The 21382-nt window shown below is 37.8% G+C and overlaps 1 protein-coding gene across 1 annotated transcript in view; it reads left to right on the top strand.

Annotated features, from left to right (window-relative positions):
* kcnn4 (potassium intermediate/small conductance calcium-activated channel, subfamily N, member 4) overlaps positions 1 to 21382 on the top strand; it is a 43295-nt gene that overhangs the window by 10954 nt on the left and 10959 nt on the right. Inside the window, exons 3-5 of the mRNA XM_053495219.1 lie at positions 10775 to 11232; positions 13069 to 13204; positions 20605 to 20715. Of these exons, the coding sequence (XP_053351194.1) occupies positions 10775 to 11232; positions 13069 to 13204; positions 20605 to 20715 (705 nt within the window). The remainder of the gene's footprint in view (positions 1 to 10774; positions 11233 to 13068; positions 13205 to 20604; positions 20716 to 21382) is intronic.

The raw sequence follows: 21382 nt of genomic DNA on the forward strand, positions 1-21382 counted from the left end.
AACTTTTTAACGATTTAAATGTCTAACTCTAAGATATTTGATCAATAATCTGACACCAGTGTATAATCGTTTAGTTATCTAGAAATATATTATCTCAGTAGTTAGTCAATCTTTAGCAAAACAAGCTTTATTTTAAAGCTTTGAGTATAAAGGATGTTCCCATTTCAAAAGTTTAGGATTAAGTAACACATTGATTTATTATACAAAATAAAATACAACAATATCAAAAGACGCAGAAATTAGAATCTTATAGAATCCATAAACAGCAATGTGGACACGGGCTGCTTGATGGCACAAAACATACAGTATGGGCATATGATCTGGGTCTCTTTGATAGTATTATGACCAGAGTAACAAATGGTCAGGTACACACAATGTTATCTTATGATCTGTATGTTAATTAATTTCAAGGTTCATGTGGGATGTTGAAAATGAAAGAAAATTTGAAATGGGTGTTAGCATAGACAATATCTAAGGGGCTGTGTATTGCCATTTTATATCTGCACAGGTATTGAATTAGATTGGACTTTATTGTCATTGTGCAAAGTATATGTACAAAGCCAATCAAATACAGTTGCCATCTAACCAGAAGTGGCCTATTTACAATAAATAACAATGCGTAAATAAGTGGGTCCATATGTCAGGGTTTCCCACAGGACTGAAATAAAGTTGCGGTGGTAGCCAACGGAATGGGCGGCCTTATCTGTCAGCACAAAAGTGGTCTACTACATACAGCAAATAACAAATACAAATCACTATAACACAATATTTTTATTTATTTAATGCTTATAGTAATTTCACATGTCATAGATGTAACCAATAAACCTTCACCTCCACCTAGACATATTTAAAGAGTAGGATGAAGTAAAAAAATTAAGAACTAAGAATTGTGCCGCTGGAATTTTATGAGTTAACTGTCATGAATTTATTTTAAAAATTAATTAACACACGGCCAGTACGTCCTTCTTTTTTTTTATGGCAGCTGGCATCCGCTGCAATTACTTTACTGCCTCTCAGTACACTGTACTCACGGTAGCAGAATAAACAGGTATAGGAGCAGTAGGCTAAGAGAGAACTGTCCGCTATTAGATAATCACCCGCGGATGCCATCATTCTCCCAGACAGATTTTTAAAAAGGTTGGGTAAATATACTTGGGAAGCCGTCATTGGGGCCCAAGGATTCTCTATATGGGAAACACTGGATGTACATGGTTGAGAGTAATTAATGTGCAGAATGTAGAGTAAGTAATAAGGATAGGGTATACATGTGAGGGACCAGCATACCATGCAAAGTGCTGTGACTGTTTAAAGTTTTCTTCTAAACTTATAGTATAAACAGTATTCTGTGGTCGGTGTTCTCTCTGACCAAAAGAGCAAATTTAGCCAGAGACTGATTATCACCAAGTGTTCTACATAACGCCACAAAAGATCTTTTCTCCCTATGGCCATAAAATTATACAACTCTTCTCTTTATCGTGGACACTATAGAGAGAGTCGCCATTAGTAACAATAATACAGTATTATTACGTACCTGGACAATTTGTGCAATACCTACCAATGCTCTTAGGTCATACCACGTCTTAAGTGCAATTTATGATTTTATGCACACATATATTGCAATATTTACTTAACAATGCTCTTGGGCACACCACTCTGCAATTACCGTAGCAAACTCTGAATTATCCATATAACTGCACGTAATGCTATTGCACATATAACTGGTGCAATATCTCTCCCTTTTTTCCCCTCACATGTGCAATATCTGTATATAGAATTATGTTTAGTGTGCAACTAAGGATTATTTTTATTTTTTTACTCTTTTCCTTTCCTCCTGTAAATGACTGTAAGCAATTGTAACAAAATATAAGCAATTTCCCTCCGGGATTAATAAAGTTCTTTGAATCTTGAATCTTGAATTTGAAGGATATTTTTGTTATCATCGCATTGTTTACCATGAAATATGGATTCAGCTGATGCTAAGGATGCTCTAAAGAATATAGAGGTCATCTTCATTTGACCAGTGCCACAATTTATACATTTTCTCACAATTGTAAGCTGATGGTCTATGCTTTAACCACTTCTCGCTTCCTTTCAAAGTTCAGAGTGGTGGGTGGTACAGAGTGGTACAGAGGCGGAAAAAATAAAATAAAAACTTGTTCCACTATCCAAATACTTTTGGAACTGATTGTGTTTGTATACATAAGACTTTTTTTGGCACCAAACCCCACATTTTTATTTTACTTTCACACACTCCTTAGACCTGTTTCACAGTGTATCATGAGTTCGATTAAATAAAGAAAGAAAGAAAATGAGCCACATATGTATTAACTACAAATTAAATGACAGTTAAGTCATTAAAATAAACTGGGTACATCCCAAAAAGTTGGTTTATTAAAAAATTGTGCCGATATTTACAAGAATTTTTACCTATCTTGTTCTAATTATAAGCACCAATCCATGATATAATTATGGGGATATGGCTAAGGTCTTCACAGAAAATGATGATAAATCATTTTGGTCCTTTTGTAATTAAATAAAAAGGAGTATGGATAAATGCCAGTTAGAGGTGACTAATGGACTGACTGATAAACCATGACTGGGTGTAACTCAAGAAAGTCTATATCATGGGAAATTGATCTCCACGTGTGGCACAGAGATAGAGCAAATAAATGCAGCCTTGCTGGTGCTTATCTGATGTGCCATTTGTTTTTGCCTATGTGAAAAAGCACACGGAGCACTAAAGACCAACCTACAGCTATGCAGAACTGACATTTATTATCTTTTCCATAGGTCTTTAGTAGTTTGTTGTACCTTCATTTCGATACAAGAGGTCACATCGTAAGAGAGCGTAATAATAATAATAAAATTGTCCTGCTTTATCCTAAGTATCTAATCACATGTCGTTCTAATCAAGCATGCCGAGATGTAAAGTAAGTGTTAATCTGATGGCATTTACTCTTCACCTAACATTTTACTCCCACGGGATTTATGTAAAATTTGACGAGACGCCAAGACTTTAGGGGCAATGGTAGCTCAAAGGATTAAGGCACTGAGTTACTGATCAGAAGATCGGCTGTTCGATCCCCAGCTCCACCAGGTTGCCACTGTTGGGCCCTTGAGCAAGGTCCTTAACCCTAACTGCTCCAGGGGCGCTGTATTATGGCTGACCCCAGCTATACTGGGATATGTGAAGAAGCAATTTCCCTCTGGGATTAATAAAGTTCTAAATGTGAATTTTGTCTTTGCTAGTTGAATTCCTGTAGATCCTCATACACTACAGGCTAGGCATTTCTAGTAGAGTTGTAATGTTGGCGAGGGTATCCCATACAAATATAAATTTTTAAAAAATTGTTCTCGGTTTGCAAAACATACAGTAGATCCAGAAAACTGTAACATGCTTTACATCTTAAAATAGCAGATAAACCTGAGATAGTTTTCTCATCCAGATATGGAAATAATGTCTAAAAATTGGTCTGGGGCAAACCTGACAAATCATTTCAAATGAACCATGCATATTATGACAATATGATTCCACCAACATACTTTTTGTTTATAGTTGGAGTTGGAGTTCCTCCGGGTGCTCCGGTTTCCTCCCACAGTCCAAAGACATGCAGATTAGGCTAACTGGAGTTCCTAAATTGCCTGTAGTGTGCGAAGGAGCCTGTGTCCGTGCATATGTGCGTGTGCCCTGCGATGGATTGACACCCCATCCAGGGTGTACCCTGTCCTGGGTAGGCTCCAGTCCTCTGTCCCGGCGATATAGACAATAAGTGAGTTAGTGGATTATAAGTTGTTTATCCCTGAAAATAGAAAGACAAGTAGGATGTAAAATTTATTTAGATTTTTAAAACTTGTCTTCAATACGGGTAAGCAAGGCCATTTTCCCAATAACTCTAATACTTTTAAACTATAAATTCATCATCTATGTTTTCACTACCATAGAGCAGTGTTCTCTTTTTGTTTTACTGATTTTGGAGTAAGTATTGCACTACGAAGAAAATATTCCATGTTAAGGGCAACAGGACATTTCTAACCAGTACCTCACATTATCATCAGTGGCAGTAAGTAACTGTATTGTTTGAGAGTCAGTGATATGAAAGTTTATGCTGGTAATTAGCCAGATAATAGTCTGCTCACAAAAACAGTGCCATTTTTCATATCAGTCCACGCAGATGTCATCTCTGAAGTCAGTGGCTCCTGAAACCTGAGCAGGAATATATTTGATTATTATTTTAATGTACTGAAACCACAGCCATCAGGTGCTTGCACTCTTCTTACTGTGTACCTAATGCTGTCCTGAAAAAATAATCTGTGCACATTTATTTGTATAGAGCTAAGAGAGCAATTGAACGATGGCCAATATTGTTACCTACTACTGTAATTTATCTTTGACTTACACATGCAACTTATTTGCAACTGTACAGCAGGAATGACATTTTTATAAAACTCTTTTTACTCATCATCTTCACTTACTGTTAACCATGTTAGGTCACTAGAAACCTGTTAGAGCATTATTCACCATGCTATGTGGGTCCAACCTGTTAGAGCATTCAACATAGCATATTAGCATATTCCATTTGGGCCCTGCTTAACTTCTTAACTTCTTGTGCATGTTTGCTCCATGTGAGTTAAATGATGAGTTTCTAGGAACTTCATGAGAACAACTCACTCTCCCATCAGACTTCAATTGATAACTTCACTTTCTGGCCCATTGGCTGAGGAAGACACTCCTTTGCACATGGCACATAATTTACCGACCTCTAAATGTCCATCTTTATTTGACTCTTTTAATTATAGTTAACTCATGGTTATTTTATTACCTGGACACGTTATTATTATTTTTTTTTTACAATTTATGTAACAACTTTTGTCGTGTGTTGGGTTTGTAATTGTCTGCTGATGTCTTCTTCTTTGTCTTTCGGCTGTTCCCTTTCAGGGGTCGCCACAGCGAATCATCTGCCTCCATCTAACCCTATCCTCTGCATCCTCTTCTCTCACACCAACTAACTTCATGTCCTCTCTCACTGCATCTATAAATCTCCTCTTTGGTCTTCCTCTAGACCTCCTGCCTGGCAGTTCCAACCTCAGCATCCTTCTACCGATATATTCACAATCTCTCCTCTGAACATGTCCAAACCACCTCAATCTGGCCTCTTTGACTTTATCTCCAAAACATCTAACGTGGGTTGTTCCTCTGATAAACTCATTCTTAATCCTATCCATCCTTGTCACTCCCAAGGAGAACCTCAACATCTTCAGCTCTGCTACCTCCAACTCTGCCTCCTGTCTTTTCTTCAGCGCCACTGTCTCTAAGCCGTAGAGCATCGCTGGTCTCACCACTGTCCTGTACACCTTTCCTTTTATTCTCGCTGATACTCTTTTATCGCACAACACACCTGACACTTTTATCCACCCATTCCAACCTGCCTGTACCCGCCTCTTCACCTCCTTTCCACACTCTCCGTTGCTCTGGACCGTTGACCCCAAGTACTTAAAATCCTGCACCTTCTTTACCTCTGCTCCCTGTAGCCTCACCAATCCTCCTGGGTCCCTCTCATTTACACACATGTATTCCGTCTTGCTGCGGCTAACCTTCATTCCTCTGCTTTCCAGAGCATACCTCCACCTCTCCAAATTTTCCTCCACCTGTTCCCTGCTCTCGCTACAGAGCACAATGTCATCTGCAAACATCATAGTCCATGGGGACTCCTGTCTTACCTCATCTGTCATCCTGTCCATCACCAGAGCAAACAAAAAGGGGCTTAGAGCCGATCCTTGATGCAGACCCACCTCCACCTTAAACTCTTCTGTCACACCTACAGCACATCTTACCACTGTCTTACAGCTCTCATACATGTCCTGCACCACTCTAACATACTTCTCTGCCACTCCAGACTTCCTCATACAATACCACAGCTCCTCTCTTGGCACCCTTTCATACGCTTTCTCTAAATCTAAAAAGACACAATGCAACTCCCTGTTACCTTCTCTGTACTTCTCCGCCAGCATCCTCAAAGCAAATACTGCATCTGATGTACTCTTTCTAGGCATAAAACCATATTGCTGCTCACAAATGCTCACCTCTGCCCTTAACCGAGCTTCCACTACTCTTTCCCACAGCTTCATTGTCTGGCTCATTAACTTTATACCTCTATAATTGCCACAGCTTTGCACATCTCCCTTGTTCTTAAAAATTGGCACCAATACACTTCTCCTCCATTCCTCTGGAATCCTCTCACTCTCCAAGATCTTGTTAAACAAACTTGTCAAAAACTCTACTGCCATCTCTCCTAAGCACTTCCATACCTCCACAGGTATGTCATCAGGACCAACAGCCTTTCCACTCTTCATCCTCTTCAACGCCCTTCTCACCTCACTTCTACCAATATTTGCTACTTCCTGTTCCACAACAGTCACCTCTTCTACTCTTTGTTCTCTTTTGTTTTCCTCATTCATCAACTCCTTAAAGTGCTCCTTCCATCTTCCCATCACCCTCCTGGCATCTGTCAGTACATTTCCATCTCTATCTTTAATCACTCTAACCTGCTGCACATCCTTCCCATCTCTATCTCTCTGCCTTGCCAACCTGTACAGATCCCCCTCTCCCTCCTTACTGTCTAGCCTAGCATACAAGTCCTCATATGCTCTTTGTTTGGCCTTTGCCACCTCTACCTTCACCTTACTCTGCATCTTTCTGTACTCCTGTCTACTCTCTTCAGTCCTCTCAGTGTCCCACTTCTTCTTAGCTAGCCTCTTTCCCTGTATACACTCCTGGACTTCCTCATTCCACCACCAAGTCTCCTTGTCCACTTTCCCCTTACCTGATGATACACCAAGTACCCTCCTACCTGTCTCCCTGATCACATTGGCTGTAGTTGTCCAGTCAACTGAAAGCACCTCCTGACCACCCATAGCCTGTCTCAACTCCTCTCTAAAGACTTCACAACATTCTTCCTTTCACTCTTATATGTCACCCTATGTTCCTGCCTCTTCTGGAAGAAAGTATTTACTACTGCCATTTCCATCCTCTTTGCAAAGTCCACCACCATCTGTCCTTCTACATTCCTGTCCTGAAGACCAAACCTGCCCATCACATTTTCATCACCTCTGTTCAATTGTCTGCTGATGTGACAAACCAATTTCCTTTGGGGATCAATATCTATCTATCTATCTATCTATCTATCTATCTATCTATCTATCTATCTATCTACAGTGCCATTTTTTTATTTATTGTTTTGCAAATTTGTCACACTTAAATGATTAAGATCATTAAACTAATTTTAATATCACACAAAGATAACCTTGGTAAATACAAAATGCAGTTTTTTTTAAATGATTGCATTTAAATGATTTTATCTATCTATAAACTCCATCTATAAAATATTAATTTAATGATTATGATTAAAAAAGTTTTGGAAAGCAAAGTTAAATTTCACTTACCAGACCTGTTGAATCAAGAAATCACTTAAATAGAATCTATCACAAAGTCCTGCATTGTTAAAATGTCTCAAAAAGCTACACATCATGCCTGATCTGAAGAAATTTACAAACACATGAGAAACAAAGTAATTGACATTCATCAGTTTTGGAAAGAGTTACCAATCCACTTTTAGGACTTTGGGACCTAAGTGAACCACGGTCAGAGCTATTTTTCACAAAACGAGAGAAATTTGAACAGTGTTAAATCTTCCCAGGAGTGGCTGGTCTACCAAAATTACTCCAAGAGCAACAATGATGACTCATGCAGGAGCTCATAAAAGAACCCAGAACAACATTTAAAGAACTGCAGGCCTCACTCGTCTCAGGTAAGGTTAGTGTTAATGATTCTACAATAAAAAAGAGACTAAGTAAAAATGGCAATCATGAGATTGAGATGAGAGGTTGAGAGGTTGTCATGAGAGTTCCAAGGCGAAAGCTACTGCTGACCAAAAAAGGACATGAAGGCACATCTCACATTTGCTGAAACACATCTTGATTATTTCCAATACTTTTTTTGGTGGGCTGATAAAACAAAAGTTTAACTTTTGGAAGGTGTGTGTCCTCTTACATCTGGCGTAAAACTAACACACCAATTAATAAAAAAAAAATACCAACAAACATGGTATTCTCCTGTCTCCTGAAGAAGAATGTCCGACCATCAATTTGTGACCTCCAGCTCACGCACACTTGGTGATCCAGATCACACCAGCAAGTCCACCTCTGGATGGCTCAATAAAACTACATTATGGTTTTGGAGTTGCCTAGTCATAGTCCAGATTTTAATCCAATTGAGCTGTGGCATGAACTTAAAAAGACAGTTTATGCCCAAAAAACAAATATTTGAGGCAAAGAAAAAAATTTCGCAAAGAAGAGTGGATCACAGCGATGTGAACGACTCATTGCCAGCTATCTATCTCAAAATGACCCCATATTGTGTGCTTAGAAGCCTGTGTCCTGCTTGCTCTGAATCTTGTTCAGTGTTGCCATGGAACATTATGGAACATTTTAGACTCCTTCAATGACTTCATTTAAAAAAATCCCTAATGGCGAAACAAAAACTTTTCCATCCTGGTTATGAGTGGAGAAAGCAGGTTGACTTAACTCACTTGTGCGAGTCGATGTTCTGAAAAAACAATCAACGATCACTATGGTTCCCCACAATCAGTTGGTCTGTGTGCGTCATTGTTTGTCGACTCAGTGCTGTGTTATTCATTTTATAATTTTGTTTTTCCATCTGTAACTATTTCCTTTATGTTATTTGCCTGACAATTGACTACCACTGTTTCCTTCTGTCTGCATTCTTAATAGAATGTATAGTAATTTTAAATATTTAAATAGCTTTTTTGTTATGTTCTGTTCTATTTTATTCTATTTGTCAATTTTTTTTTCATGTGATGTTTGCTAGGCAAGCAATCATGATGATGCAAATTAATCTGTGACGTCATCTAGTGACTTTTCGAGCATGAATGATCAGTGAATTGATTGTGAGCTCCCTGAAATGTAACTACATACATATAAAAAGACACCCATTATCTGTACCACCTATCCTGTAAAGGGTCAGAAGGGACCTGGAGCCTTTCCTAGGAAACTTAAAACACAAAGCAGAGCACACCCTGAGTGGGGTGCCAAATTTAAGGCATGCTAGGCTTTTTCATGAAAACAGCTTGGCTATTTGCATTGACATTGACAATAATTGATTCACCAGGTATATTTGGAACATGAAGGTCTTGCTTTGTTTTAAAAATGAATTTGCTTGTGCACACAAGATAAAAAAAAATACATGTATTGGAATATTGGAACTTTAGGTGAAATGTACTTCTTTTGTAGGTATTTATTTAAATATTACTAGTTAGTGATACTTGTGTTTGACAGTTATTGTATATTGTCTTTAACTAAATACTGCCCGATGTGCTGTATGTCCAGTGGTACAGTAGTACAATCAGACAGACAAAGAATGACATCCATCACCTGCTTTAATTTATTTTGATAGGTCTAGTTATTTTGCTTGTTATTTTTCTATGTTTATTCATTTATTCATTCATTTATTTATATTCAATAACCTCTTTATTCTGGTCAAGGAGGTGGTGGATGTCAGGAACACTCCATCTATGGGTGGAGTGTTCCTGAGTGGACAGCAGTCCATAAAAAGGCCCCATACACACATTTCCACACTCATTTATAACTAAAGAAAATTAAGAGTAGTCAATCCAACTTCCAGCATGGCACTGGTGGCTCAGTGGTAGGTGTTTGACCTGCCATGCGGAAGGACCGGGTTCGATTCCCAGCCAGTGCCCAAACCCCAGCCACTGGCTGCAGTGCCGGTCCCAAGCCCGGATAAAATACGAGGGTTGCATCAGGAGGGGCATCCGGCGTAAACCCTGTGCCAAGTTGTAGTGCGGACTGGGTATTCCGCTGTGACGACCCCTTGCCAAGAGCAGCCAAAAGACCAACAATCCAACTTCCAGCATGTTTTTTAAATGGATGGAAAGACACTAAAGGACCAAGTGGAAACCCATATGGACAATAAATTGTTAAAGATATACAAAACAGTTATTCATGGAAACTGACAATTATGAAAACTCATATTTACCCATGCTGGTGGCAATAGTATTGTGTATATTAGCGTATCCCAGGGGATAATACTAAGGATAATACTGTATATATTATTATATTTATATTATAATATTTTATTATTGTGGGTGTATATAAATTAGAATAATTTACACCATATATGAAGGTAAGAGAAAGAAAGCTAGGGGAAGACAAATGACAGAAAGCTGAAATACATATATTTAAACTATCATTCTCACTTTATGGAAATTATTATTATGCCCTACACTGTTAGACATTAGGTAAATTTAGCTTGTTGTACATAAATCCAAATGTCTTGACAACAAATGTTTAATAAGGACACTTATTAATTTAGCACTAAAAGGATAAACTGAATAATAATAGCTAGCATTACGTGGATGAATAGATAGACAATGATAAGGACAAGTTGCTAACTCGCGTTAACGCTACTTTTAAAAGTTACTGTGAAACAGTATACCTAACTGCTCTCCTGTTAATTAACATATATGAATTTATTTCTATAGTTGAATGAGGCAATGATTTGCTTTTCATTGTTTATTTGTTTATTTTGTTTGTTTACTGCATGTCTTAAAAAAACATTTTATTTACATGATTTCATTCTTTATTGATCATCTTTCCATTTTCCTTTGTTTATACATAAGTATCAATGCAAGAATCCTAGATCACTGATATACTTTCTGTTCTTTTTTTTTCTTCTCACAAGCTCTTCATCATAGACCACAACCAGGTGGACTGGCGCATTGCCATGACCACCAACCGTGTGCTTTGTATCTCACTGGAGTTATTGGTTTGTGCCATCCACCCAGTGGGCATCTACTTGGGCCCCTTGACTTCAGCAACAAACTCATCCTCGTCCTCCACTCTCTCTGTTACAACACCCCTGTGTCTCTGCAGCAGTCCAATGGAGGCATGGCTGGAGTTGGAGCTGCTGCTATCAGCACTGATGTTCTTGCGTCTGTACCTGGTACACAGGGCCATTCTGCTGCACAGCAAAGTGCTGCTGAGTGCCTCTTACAGGAGCATCGGCTCACTCAACAACATCAATTTCACTTTCCGCTTCGTTCTCAAAGTACTCATGAACAAGTACCCGGCACGCACACTCCTGGTTTTTATCATGCTCTTCTGGTTTACCTCGGCCTGGATGCTACGGCTGTGTGAAAGGTAGAAAAAAAAAAAAAAAAAACCACACACGCACATACACTCATAAGCTCACACACATTTTGTATATGTACATGCTCGCGAGCACACTCCCAGGCACGATTTCATCCTCCCATCTCTGTTGATGGTCAATTTGAAGTCCTGATTTAGAAAAGAGTATTCAGTAACGGTTTTGTTATAAATAGGTTCTGTTCAAGAGTGCAGACAAATATTCCTTTATTTCCTGCCAACTCAGCATAGATTGTGAAATAGAGCATCAGTTTGTTCAGGGGAATGAATCTTGTTTTGTAATGAGGCCCACAAAGAGGAATTTTTGAATAAGTACGTACAGTGATTGGTTGAAGTACATATTTAACACAGTTTTGTGTCTTAAAGAAATTTGATGTTTTGAAATGTCAGTGTCAACAGGAAATTGTATGAGGATTGCATCTCACACACACACACACACACACACACACACACACACACACATCACACACACATTACACACACACATAAGTGTAACGTTAAATGTTACATTTATTCGCGGTTCCCCTGCTTCCATACTCGTCCCTTTTTATGGGACAAAATGAAATTGGACTAACAATCATAAATTAAATAAAACTCTCTTCAGTGCTTGCTTCTTGTTGTACCTTCAGTTTAGCATTCAGCAGATGGAATGCAGGCTCAATTGGATTCAGGGCAGGTGATTGACTTGGTCATCACAGACAATCCACTTCTTTGCCTTAAAAGGTGTTGAGGTATTTTAATGTATGGTTTGGTATAGTTAATCGTCCAACTACAATGATTATTTAACGAACATGTGGCTGAATTTGAGCAGATAGTATCCCAACTTAGCACTGTACATTTATTCTGCTATCAGTAGTGCACAATCAAAATTGAACAAGGGAACCATTTCCACTGGCAGCGATCCATGCCCATGCCATAACTCTACATCCAACATGTTTTGCAGAAAACGTAGTGCTCTTTCAATCAGTCTGGTGCATGTAGATCTTTGTCTTGTATGTCAAAATTGTGTTAAAACATCCATATTTACTCTAGTAAAGGACACTTTTGATTATTGACTTTGACACCAATATGCCATCTTTCTGTAGGATGTTTTTAATGTGGCCAATTGTTATTAAGAATTCCTCTATCATGGACCACTGTTGTTTTCCAAGATCATTCAGGCCAGTTGGTGTGCCTAACCTCACCAATGGGGCCTTTCTTTTAAAGAATAAACATTTGGGCTCATGGTGGGGGGGCTCATATTCATTGTTTAATTTTGAAAGGTAAAAAACCATAACCTTTTAAGTGTGCAAATATTTATGAAGCTGTATATTTAAAAAATTATGCCAATAATAAAACCGTAAACCTTGTCAGATCTTTTTTTAATATTTAACACAAGTTAGCAACCAAAAAAAAACTACAATAAATATTGAGAGTGAGAGTTTTTCAAGTTCTTAAACAAATTTTCAATATGATTTTAATCAGGTCTTTGATTTAGTCTTTTCATACAGTTTTCTTCTTCTGAAGCCATTACTTTTATTGATTTGGACTTTTGGGGCGGTATTATGTTCCATATCTACATCCATATCCAATTTCCCTTAAAAAAAGGGAGGGGGGGCACATATAAAAAACTAAAGCCCTACTCAAAGTTGACTAAAGGACCTCTCAAAATTGAAGAGCAGCATGATGCTGCCACCACCATGTCACCAAATCTGACATGATTTATCTTGGTTTTAATACCGTTTTAAACAAAAGTATATATGGAGTTTTCATATCCACTGTAAGTAACCATGTTATCTTGACCAGTATAATAGTCTGTTTGTCTATTCTGGCTGATGTCTCCTTCCGTAGGCAGGCCCAGGTAGAGACGGGTGGTATGGGTACAGCTCTCTGGCTCATCGCTATCACCTTCCTTACCGTAGGTTATGGAGACGTGTCTCCAATAACCACCTGTGGCAAAGTGGTCTGTCTCTTCGCAGGCGTCATGGTAAGTACAATATTGCCCAGACGTTTTGCACTGCTCAGCCATGGGTGTATGTGAAAATTATTTAAAATATTGGTTCTTTAGGGAAGCAAATAAGCAGAATTCCATATTTGGTAATGGTTAAAAATAAATAAATCACAAATATTAGAGTTAGGAATGAATTCTGCCAAGTATACAGTATGAACTGCTTTAAACAGGCCATGGGTTAATATGCTAGAACTGCCTGTAAGTGTGAACGAGCGCATGAATGTGTGTGCATGCTGTCCTGCGATGGTCTGGCATACAATTCCGAGTGTATTCCTGTATCATGTATCATGTGTATCAGCAATTCTGTAATAGGCTCTGGATCCACTGGGAGTATAGTAAGAAGTGTAGATTCATCATAAATAGACTTCACTTTCTGGAAACTTGACTAAGTGCTGTCTTTTGCATAAATAAGCTCACAGATACGCCTTATAGGCTTGTAGATGCGATTGATAAAATTGAGAGAATATTACATTCTTTTCACCAAAAAAAACATAAGAAATGTTGTTCCTTTGGTTGCTAGCCAGAAGAGCTAAGCCAGGATTTAAACTGATACCTCCTGCCAATAGGGCGACTGCTTTTCTCTTGCACCAGTCAAAAGCTATTATAATATTGCAGACTGATAGAGATGTGCACACAGAACTCATGTCTCTCATACATATGTTCACATGTTTTTTTTTAATGGTGGAGCCTGCTTAATTGTCTTAATTGTGCGGATATTAATGTACATTATAGCTCCCAAATGCACCAAACCAGTGCTAGTGACAGCAGGAGCAAGATGACAAGAGAAGTATCCCACACAGCAGGACCCTCAGCTTATTCCTGATCAAAGCTGATAAGCAAATGGCATTAGAGAGTGTGACCTGAGTCAGGCCTAGACACCTCCCTGGCCAAGTGGAAAATAATCTTTCACTCCTCTCACTCTCCCTCAGACCATGTTTTTATAAGTCCCTTTTATGAAAACATCCCACCATTGCCATTTTAGGTGGTTTATAACATTTGGCACCGGTTAAATCTGGAGGGTGTGCCAGCCTGTATGTAAGTCTTGGAAAATTGAAAGGCAAATAAAACATTTCCTAATCCACTGGGAACAATACAATAGGCTAGTTAACGATACTGTACTGTACCCACTCACCATCTATACCGCTTTATCCTGTTTACCGGGTTGCGGGGGAGCCTATTCCAAGAGACTTAGGACAAGAAGTGGGGTATACCCTGGATGGAGTGCCAATCCAACGCAGGGCACACACACATACACTCATGGATATTCACACACTACTATGGCAATTTGAGAACGCCAGTTAGCCTTATCTGCATGTCTTTGGACTGTGAGAGGAAACCGCAGTACCCAGAGGAAATCAACCACACAGTGCAGAGGGAGAACATGCTCAAGGAGGGAATCGAACCCCGACCCTAGAGGTGCAAGGCGACAGTGCTAACCACTATGCTACAGTGCCGCCCACTCACCGGTTTAAAAAAAAAAATACATAAAAAATTCTGGCAAAAAAATACCAAATTAAATTTAAATTCAGCCAAAAGGTTTTTTTTATATAGGATATTTCAAAATCTTTTTCCAAACACAGAAATCTTTTAAGCATTGCATTTCTTTCTAAATATCCGCATTCGTACGGTTGAGATCTTTTGTGTTGCCTAAACAAGAGAGAAATTAAGCACTTCCTCTAATGTCTGTCAAGGCTGCAGACACTTGCACGAAATATTGGTTCACTTCTATATGTAGAGCATTTAAATCACTATTATTTTTGTTTTTTGGTAATGAATGTGGAATTCTGTCTTCAATTACAATAACGTTTTTTCATGATGGTCTAAATCCAAAGGTAGAGATGGTCATTACAAAACACTAATTTTGTGTTTGTGTGTGTTTTTTTTAACCATTTGTATGTTGATCTGTCATGAGATATCTTGGTACATAGAGCAGAATTCATAATGTTCTTAATTAACAAAAGAGCATCTAAACCACAAGACACAAAACAGCCTCAGAGCATCAATGAACTCTCATCATATTTGACATGCTGATTGTGTACAGGACCAAAACATTAATTTTGGTCTCCAACTTTAGTCCCAATGATGCACGGTGAAATTGTCTTACTGCGTTTTGGAAGTGGCTTTGGAGGAAAGACTATGCAATGCTTCCATGTCTGGTTATATAGAGAGAAGGCAACCAAAAGATAAACACCTAAGTATGTTACAGCACTTCGTATCACTTGCATATAGCATGAAAAGATGTTGGATCACTAGGGTCTCTTGCTGGGTTAGAATCAGAACTGGCTGGTCGAGGGTCTAAATAGACTCTTACAAATTGTAGATCGGAAGCTGGCAACAGTGGAACAGGTTTCTGTAACGAAAGGAGGCACAAAAATGGAGCATTATTGATTCTAAAACATGTATTTTACTATTTTACTATTATTTACACTGCATGATGTCTAAAGTTACATGCCAATAACACTTTTAGTCGAGTCACTTCAGTCTGATAATACTGACAAGCAGGCAGAGTTTTGTGTGCTCAAACTTCTAATAAACAGGATAAGCAAACAAAAAAACAAAAAAAAAACACATACTGTACTGTAGCACCACTGTTCATTTAGAGAAGTGGTTCTCAAACCTAGTCCTGGACGACCCGCTTCCCCGCATAATTTAGTGTCTACCCTGCTCTGTCACTCCCACTCCAATTCAGAAAATTCTGGCAATTAGCTGAGTACTTAAATGAGGTGTGCTGAGAAAAAATTAAAAGTGAGGGGGACAGAAGGCCTTCCACTACCATGTTTAATCATCACTGATTTAGTGCCGTAATTGTCCTCAAGATGTTTTTGATGTTCCTTTTTTCTTGTCAGTTACATTGTGAAACACATTAAGCAATCGCCACTGATTGTGATCAGTGTTGAAGTCAGCAAGGTCAAAGGCTTTAACTGAAGCGTCTTATATGTATATCAGATTGTGACAACGTTCGCTCTGGCCAAGCGAGGAGATAACACAAGTGAGAATGAATGAGTTGTCTGATGAAAAACTCCTTAAGTACTGACTTTTCAGATTACTTTTTATGTCATAAATAATTTATCTAATTTGTTCTATTTTGTTTTAATTTTTGTATTGACCTGTGGGGGAAATTACTGTGTTACAGCAGCAGCAGGTTACACAAACAGTAGTAAGGTACAGAGAGAAGGGAAAAATAAATAGATTGTAGATATTAGTATATTATATTATATTATATTATATTATAATATATATATGATATGTACCATAGTATATATGTAGTATATATAGTATTTATGGTATACATATATAGTTTTTAGTATAGTATATATATATATATATATATATATATATATATATATATATACTGTATACTGTATATGTATACGGTATACAGTTTTATTACAAAAAACAACAAACAGGTTCATAAAACATTACGTGTCCACACAATATACCTTTCTTTACACAGCTTTTCAGCTTTCAGACAAAGAATAAATGTATTGAATTATAAGATCAGTTAATCAAGTAAAAGAAACATAGCATATACTTCAGCTACACTATATAGAACCAAGTACAGTGCCGTGAAAAAGTATTTGCACAACAGACTATTAGAACAGACTGACCCAATCCAAAGGATGAAAAGATGGGTGGTGTAAAACTGTGATAATTTGTTTAAAAGCTAAATATTACCCATGTAATCACTTCATCCGATTTTTCCTCTTTTGTTGGAATGAATATATTCTTTCTGCACGTTTGCCCCATGAGGGTGACTTGATGAGTTCCTAGGAAGGAAATTTTGCTTCCATTCCTGATTGATAAAATTCATGAGAACAACTCACACTCCCATCAGTCTTCCTTCACTTTTTTGCCCATTGGTTGAGAAGGACACTCCTTTACACTTGGCACATTCAAGTTCAAGTTCAAGTTGGCTTTATTGTCATTACAACCATATACAGTTAGTACACAGTGAAACAAAACAACGTTCCTCCAGGACCAAGGTGCTACATGCAACATAAATTTACAACATAAATTACCACAGACACTAAACTAGCTAACCAAGAGGCCTAGTTAGCTTGCTAGCAGAGACAGGACAGAGAGACCTAACATAAATTACAACATAAATTAACAAAAACTAACTAGCTAAGTAACATTTTAATAGACAACATAAAGTGCACGTGCAAATGTGCAAACAAGAGCACTCGCCTACCTCAAAGTGACTACACATATCTTTATTGTACTATTTTTATTATAGTTATTAACTCATGCTCACTTTATTACCGGAACAATTTATTGTTCTTGACAATTTATGTATCAACATTTGTCATGTGTTTGGTTTGTAATTGTGAGCTGATAGGACAAACCAATTTCCTTCATGAATCAATATCTATCTATCTATCTATCTATCTATCTATCTATCTATCTATCTATCTATTTATCTATCTATCTATCTATCTATCTATCTATCTATCTATCTATAGTGCTGTGAAAAAGTATTTTGACTAATTTTTCAGCATATTTGTCACACTTAAATGATTGAGATCATCATCAGTCAGGAAAGAGCCATTTCTTAGGCTTCTCCAGCGAACCACGGTAAGAGTCATTATCTACAATGACAATGGAAAAAAAATTCTATTAGTGGTGAACCTTGCCAAGATTGGCCGGCCTACCAAAATTTTCTCCAAGAGCAAAACAACCACTTATCCAGGAGCTCATAAAAGAACCCAGAACAACAACTAAAGACCTGCAGGCCTCTTAGTTAAGGTCAGTGTTCCAACACGAAAGCCACTGCTGACCAAAAACATCTCGATTATCTTGATTATTGATTAATCTAATAATTCAGAAGTTAATGTTTTTGAAAGATGTGCATCCTGTGGCATCTGCCACAACATTTCATAAAAAAGAACTACCACAGCATTCCATAAAAAGAGCATCATACCAACAGTCATACAAACATGGTGGTGGTTGTGTGATGGTCTGGGGCTTTGCAGCTCTGCAGGACCTGGACAATTTGCCATAATTGATGGAACCATGAATTCTGTGCTATACCAAAAAATCCTTGTAGGGGAACGTCCTACTGTCTGTTTGTGACCTCAAGCTCAAGTGCACTTGGGTTATACAGCAGGGTAATGATTTGAAACACTCCAGCAAGTCCACGTCTGGATGTCTAAAAAAAACAAAATTATAGTTTTGGACTGGCCTAGTCAGACTAAAGTCCAGACTTAAATTCGATTGAGATGACCTGAAACAGGCAGTTAATTCTTGAAAACTTCCAATTTGACAGAATTAAAAAAACATTTTTAAAGAGTGGGACAAAACTGTCCACCTTGAAAGTCTCGTTGCCTAACATCAAATATACTTTATTGCAGTTGTTAACACGACCAGTTATTAGGTTTAGGGTACAATTACTTTTTCACATAGGGCCAGGTTTGGACAGCGCTTTTCGCGTAATAAATTCAATAATCATTTAAAACTTCTTTATGATGGATATCCAGGTATCTAAAGAGGTAAGGAAAGACTTTATATGTAAGTATTTGGTATTTACTTGGATTATCTTTGTAAATTAAAACAGATGATGCAGGTAATTAGTTCTGACTGAATTGCACCAATTAGTATCAGATGGTTTGGTTAATGCATGGAACAAATATGTGGCAGGACTTTTACTTTCTGAAGTGACACCAAAGTACAGCAGACGAAGCCGTATGACTGTTGTATAGCATAAAATAACATCATTTATAGTGTCATGATGGTCATTATTTTAAGAATTATATAATTACATTAAAACATTAAATTTCACTTTTTCTTCACTTTTGGCCACAGCTCTATGATTATACAAGTTGAATGTAAAGCTGTAAAATGCTTTATTTTCATTAGGCCATAAAATTGAATTATTTAACACTTGGACATTTTTTTTTTCATTTGCATCTGGTCTTTTGAGTTTAAATGCATTCTTTTTTTTTCTCTCTTTTTCTTTTTTACACTGCAACAGTGATTCTCAGCTCCAGCCCTGAAGGACCACCTGCTTCTTGCACACCTGATTTAACTAATCGGTTAATTTGCAGTTTTTCCTTAATTGAAGTGAGTGTGATAAAGCATGGTAAACACAAAAATGTACACAGCAGGTGGTCCACTGCACATTTGCGAATGACTGGTGTAAAATAAAGGTAGCAAAGTGACAGCACTATGAATTAAAATTACTCAAAAGGTTCAATCATGTCCAATCATGTACTTAATTACTGTAATGAGAGAACACATTGTTTGTTACTTCCTGTTTGTGAATTTATCAGACATTGTTTATCTTCTCACAGCAGATGATTTATAAAGGCTTTACCATCTAATACAAAAAGAATTCTGTCAGAGACAACAAGATCACAATTAATCCACATCACCTACTGTAAGCCCAGTTTAAGACCTTCTGCGATTTTAAAAGGATGTTGTCAACTCTAAGGTTATGAAACGAAGATAATAATGTACTGTGTAATTGAATTATTGGTAATTAATTACCAGTTAACTGTGAATTAATTATTGAACCTAAGAATGTGTGGGTGGTTTGATATGTGCCAGCTGTTTTAGGGATGTGTTCCCATAACTCATATCCTCTGGAGAGAGTGTGAACAGATTGCAGGAAGGATGTGCTTCCTTGTCTCTCACACACATTTGTGCACTCAAGAACAATCTCGCAATTGTTTTTGAACATTTAAAATGTAACTACTGCTCAACGGTGGCAAGGTGGCGTAGTGATTATCACTTCACCTCCAGGCTTAGGGCTTCAAATCTCCCCTCTGGTCCTTGTGCATGGAGTTTGCATGTTCTTCCTGCGATGGGTTTCCTTCCAAAGTCCAATGGACATGCCTTGTAGGCTGATTGGCATTTCCGAACTGTGTGTGTTTGTGCCCTGTGATGGGTTGGTTCACCATCTAGGGTGTCTAGGGTGTCCCTTGTGCCCTGAGATCCTGAGGATAGTGTCCAGGTCTTCTGTGACCCTAGACTGGAGGATGAATGGTAAGGAAAATGGATGGATGGATTTTTGCTCCATCAGGTATTGCTTTGTCCTACCCAGTGATAGAACAGAAGAAACAGAAGATTTAGAGGATGATTTATTTTTCACTGCTGTGCTCATTTCTTTTCTGAATGCTAAATGATTTTTTAAATAAATAATATCCTGGTTACACATTTCAAAACACAATATGACTGTTTTTTTTGTTTTCCTCTCTTTTACTAATGCAAGCCTTTGAGAAGAACAGGTAAAGATAATCCGCATTACTAAAACTGAAATATGCTTGAGTAGATTTCATTTCTGTATGAATGCATTTTTATTAAATGCAGCGGTGCTTTGGAAATCAACGGCACAATGTGAGATAATAACCTGCTTAATATATATGTCTGTTTGGTAGGGTGTAGCGTGCACTGCTATGTTAGTCGCAGTTGTGACGAAGAAGCTGGCACTGAACAAAGGAGAGAAACATGTTCACTTCTTCATGATGGATATCCAGATATCTAAAGAGGTAAGGAAAGACTTTCTATGTACTGTAAGTACCCTACATCATAGCAAAGGTACTTACTAACATACACTGATCAGCCATAATATTGACACCACTGACCAGGTAAATTGAATAGCATTAATTATTAAAAACACATCAGTAAACTGGTGACAGGATCAAGAGCTCACCCATGCCCACAGGTCCCAATAAGATCAAGAACCTATGAAGTGCTCTGGACAAACAAGCCCGATCCACTGAGGACCCCACAACTCGCATCATCCAAAGGCTCTATTGCTAATGTCTCAGTGCCAGACACCACAGAACACCCCAAAGGGCCTAAGCAATGCCGGTGGCACAAGGCAAACCCAAAACCTAGGATGGTTTTAGTCAATGCCTTTTATGTTATGGCTTATTGGTGTGTAACACTTACATTTCCTCATACTTTATAGGCATTATACTGTACATACAAATATTGTTTATAGAAATAATATTTTATAATAACTGCTTTGATAAACATAATACACATGTCAATGATTTACCAAGTGCTTCAATTGGGACACAAAATGACCACAATAGGAATGAGCTGAGGGATGAAGCTGGACAGATGGAGCAGGTGTTATTTTCCACACCACATGTGCTTTATCGTTTCTGGGCCTTTTTTTAGAATTTTTTTTCCCCACTAAAGGGCATT

Source organism: Clarias gariepinus, chromosome 4 (assembly GCF_024256425.1).
Source record: "Clarias gariepinus isolate MV-2021 ecotype Netherlands chromosome 4, CGAR_prim_01v2, whole genome shotgun sequence".
In the NCBI taxonomy this organism is placed as follows: Eukaryota; Metazoa; Chordata; class Actinopteri; order Siluriformes; family Clariidae; genus Clarias; species Clarias gariepinus.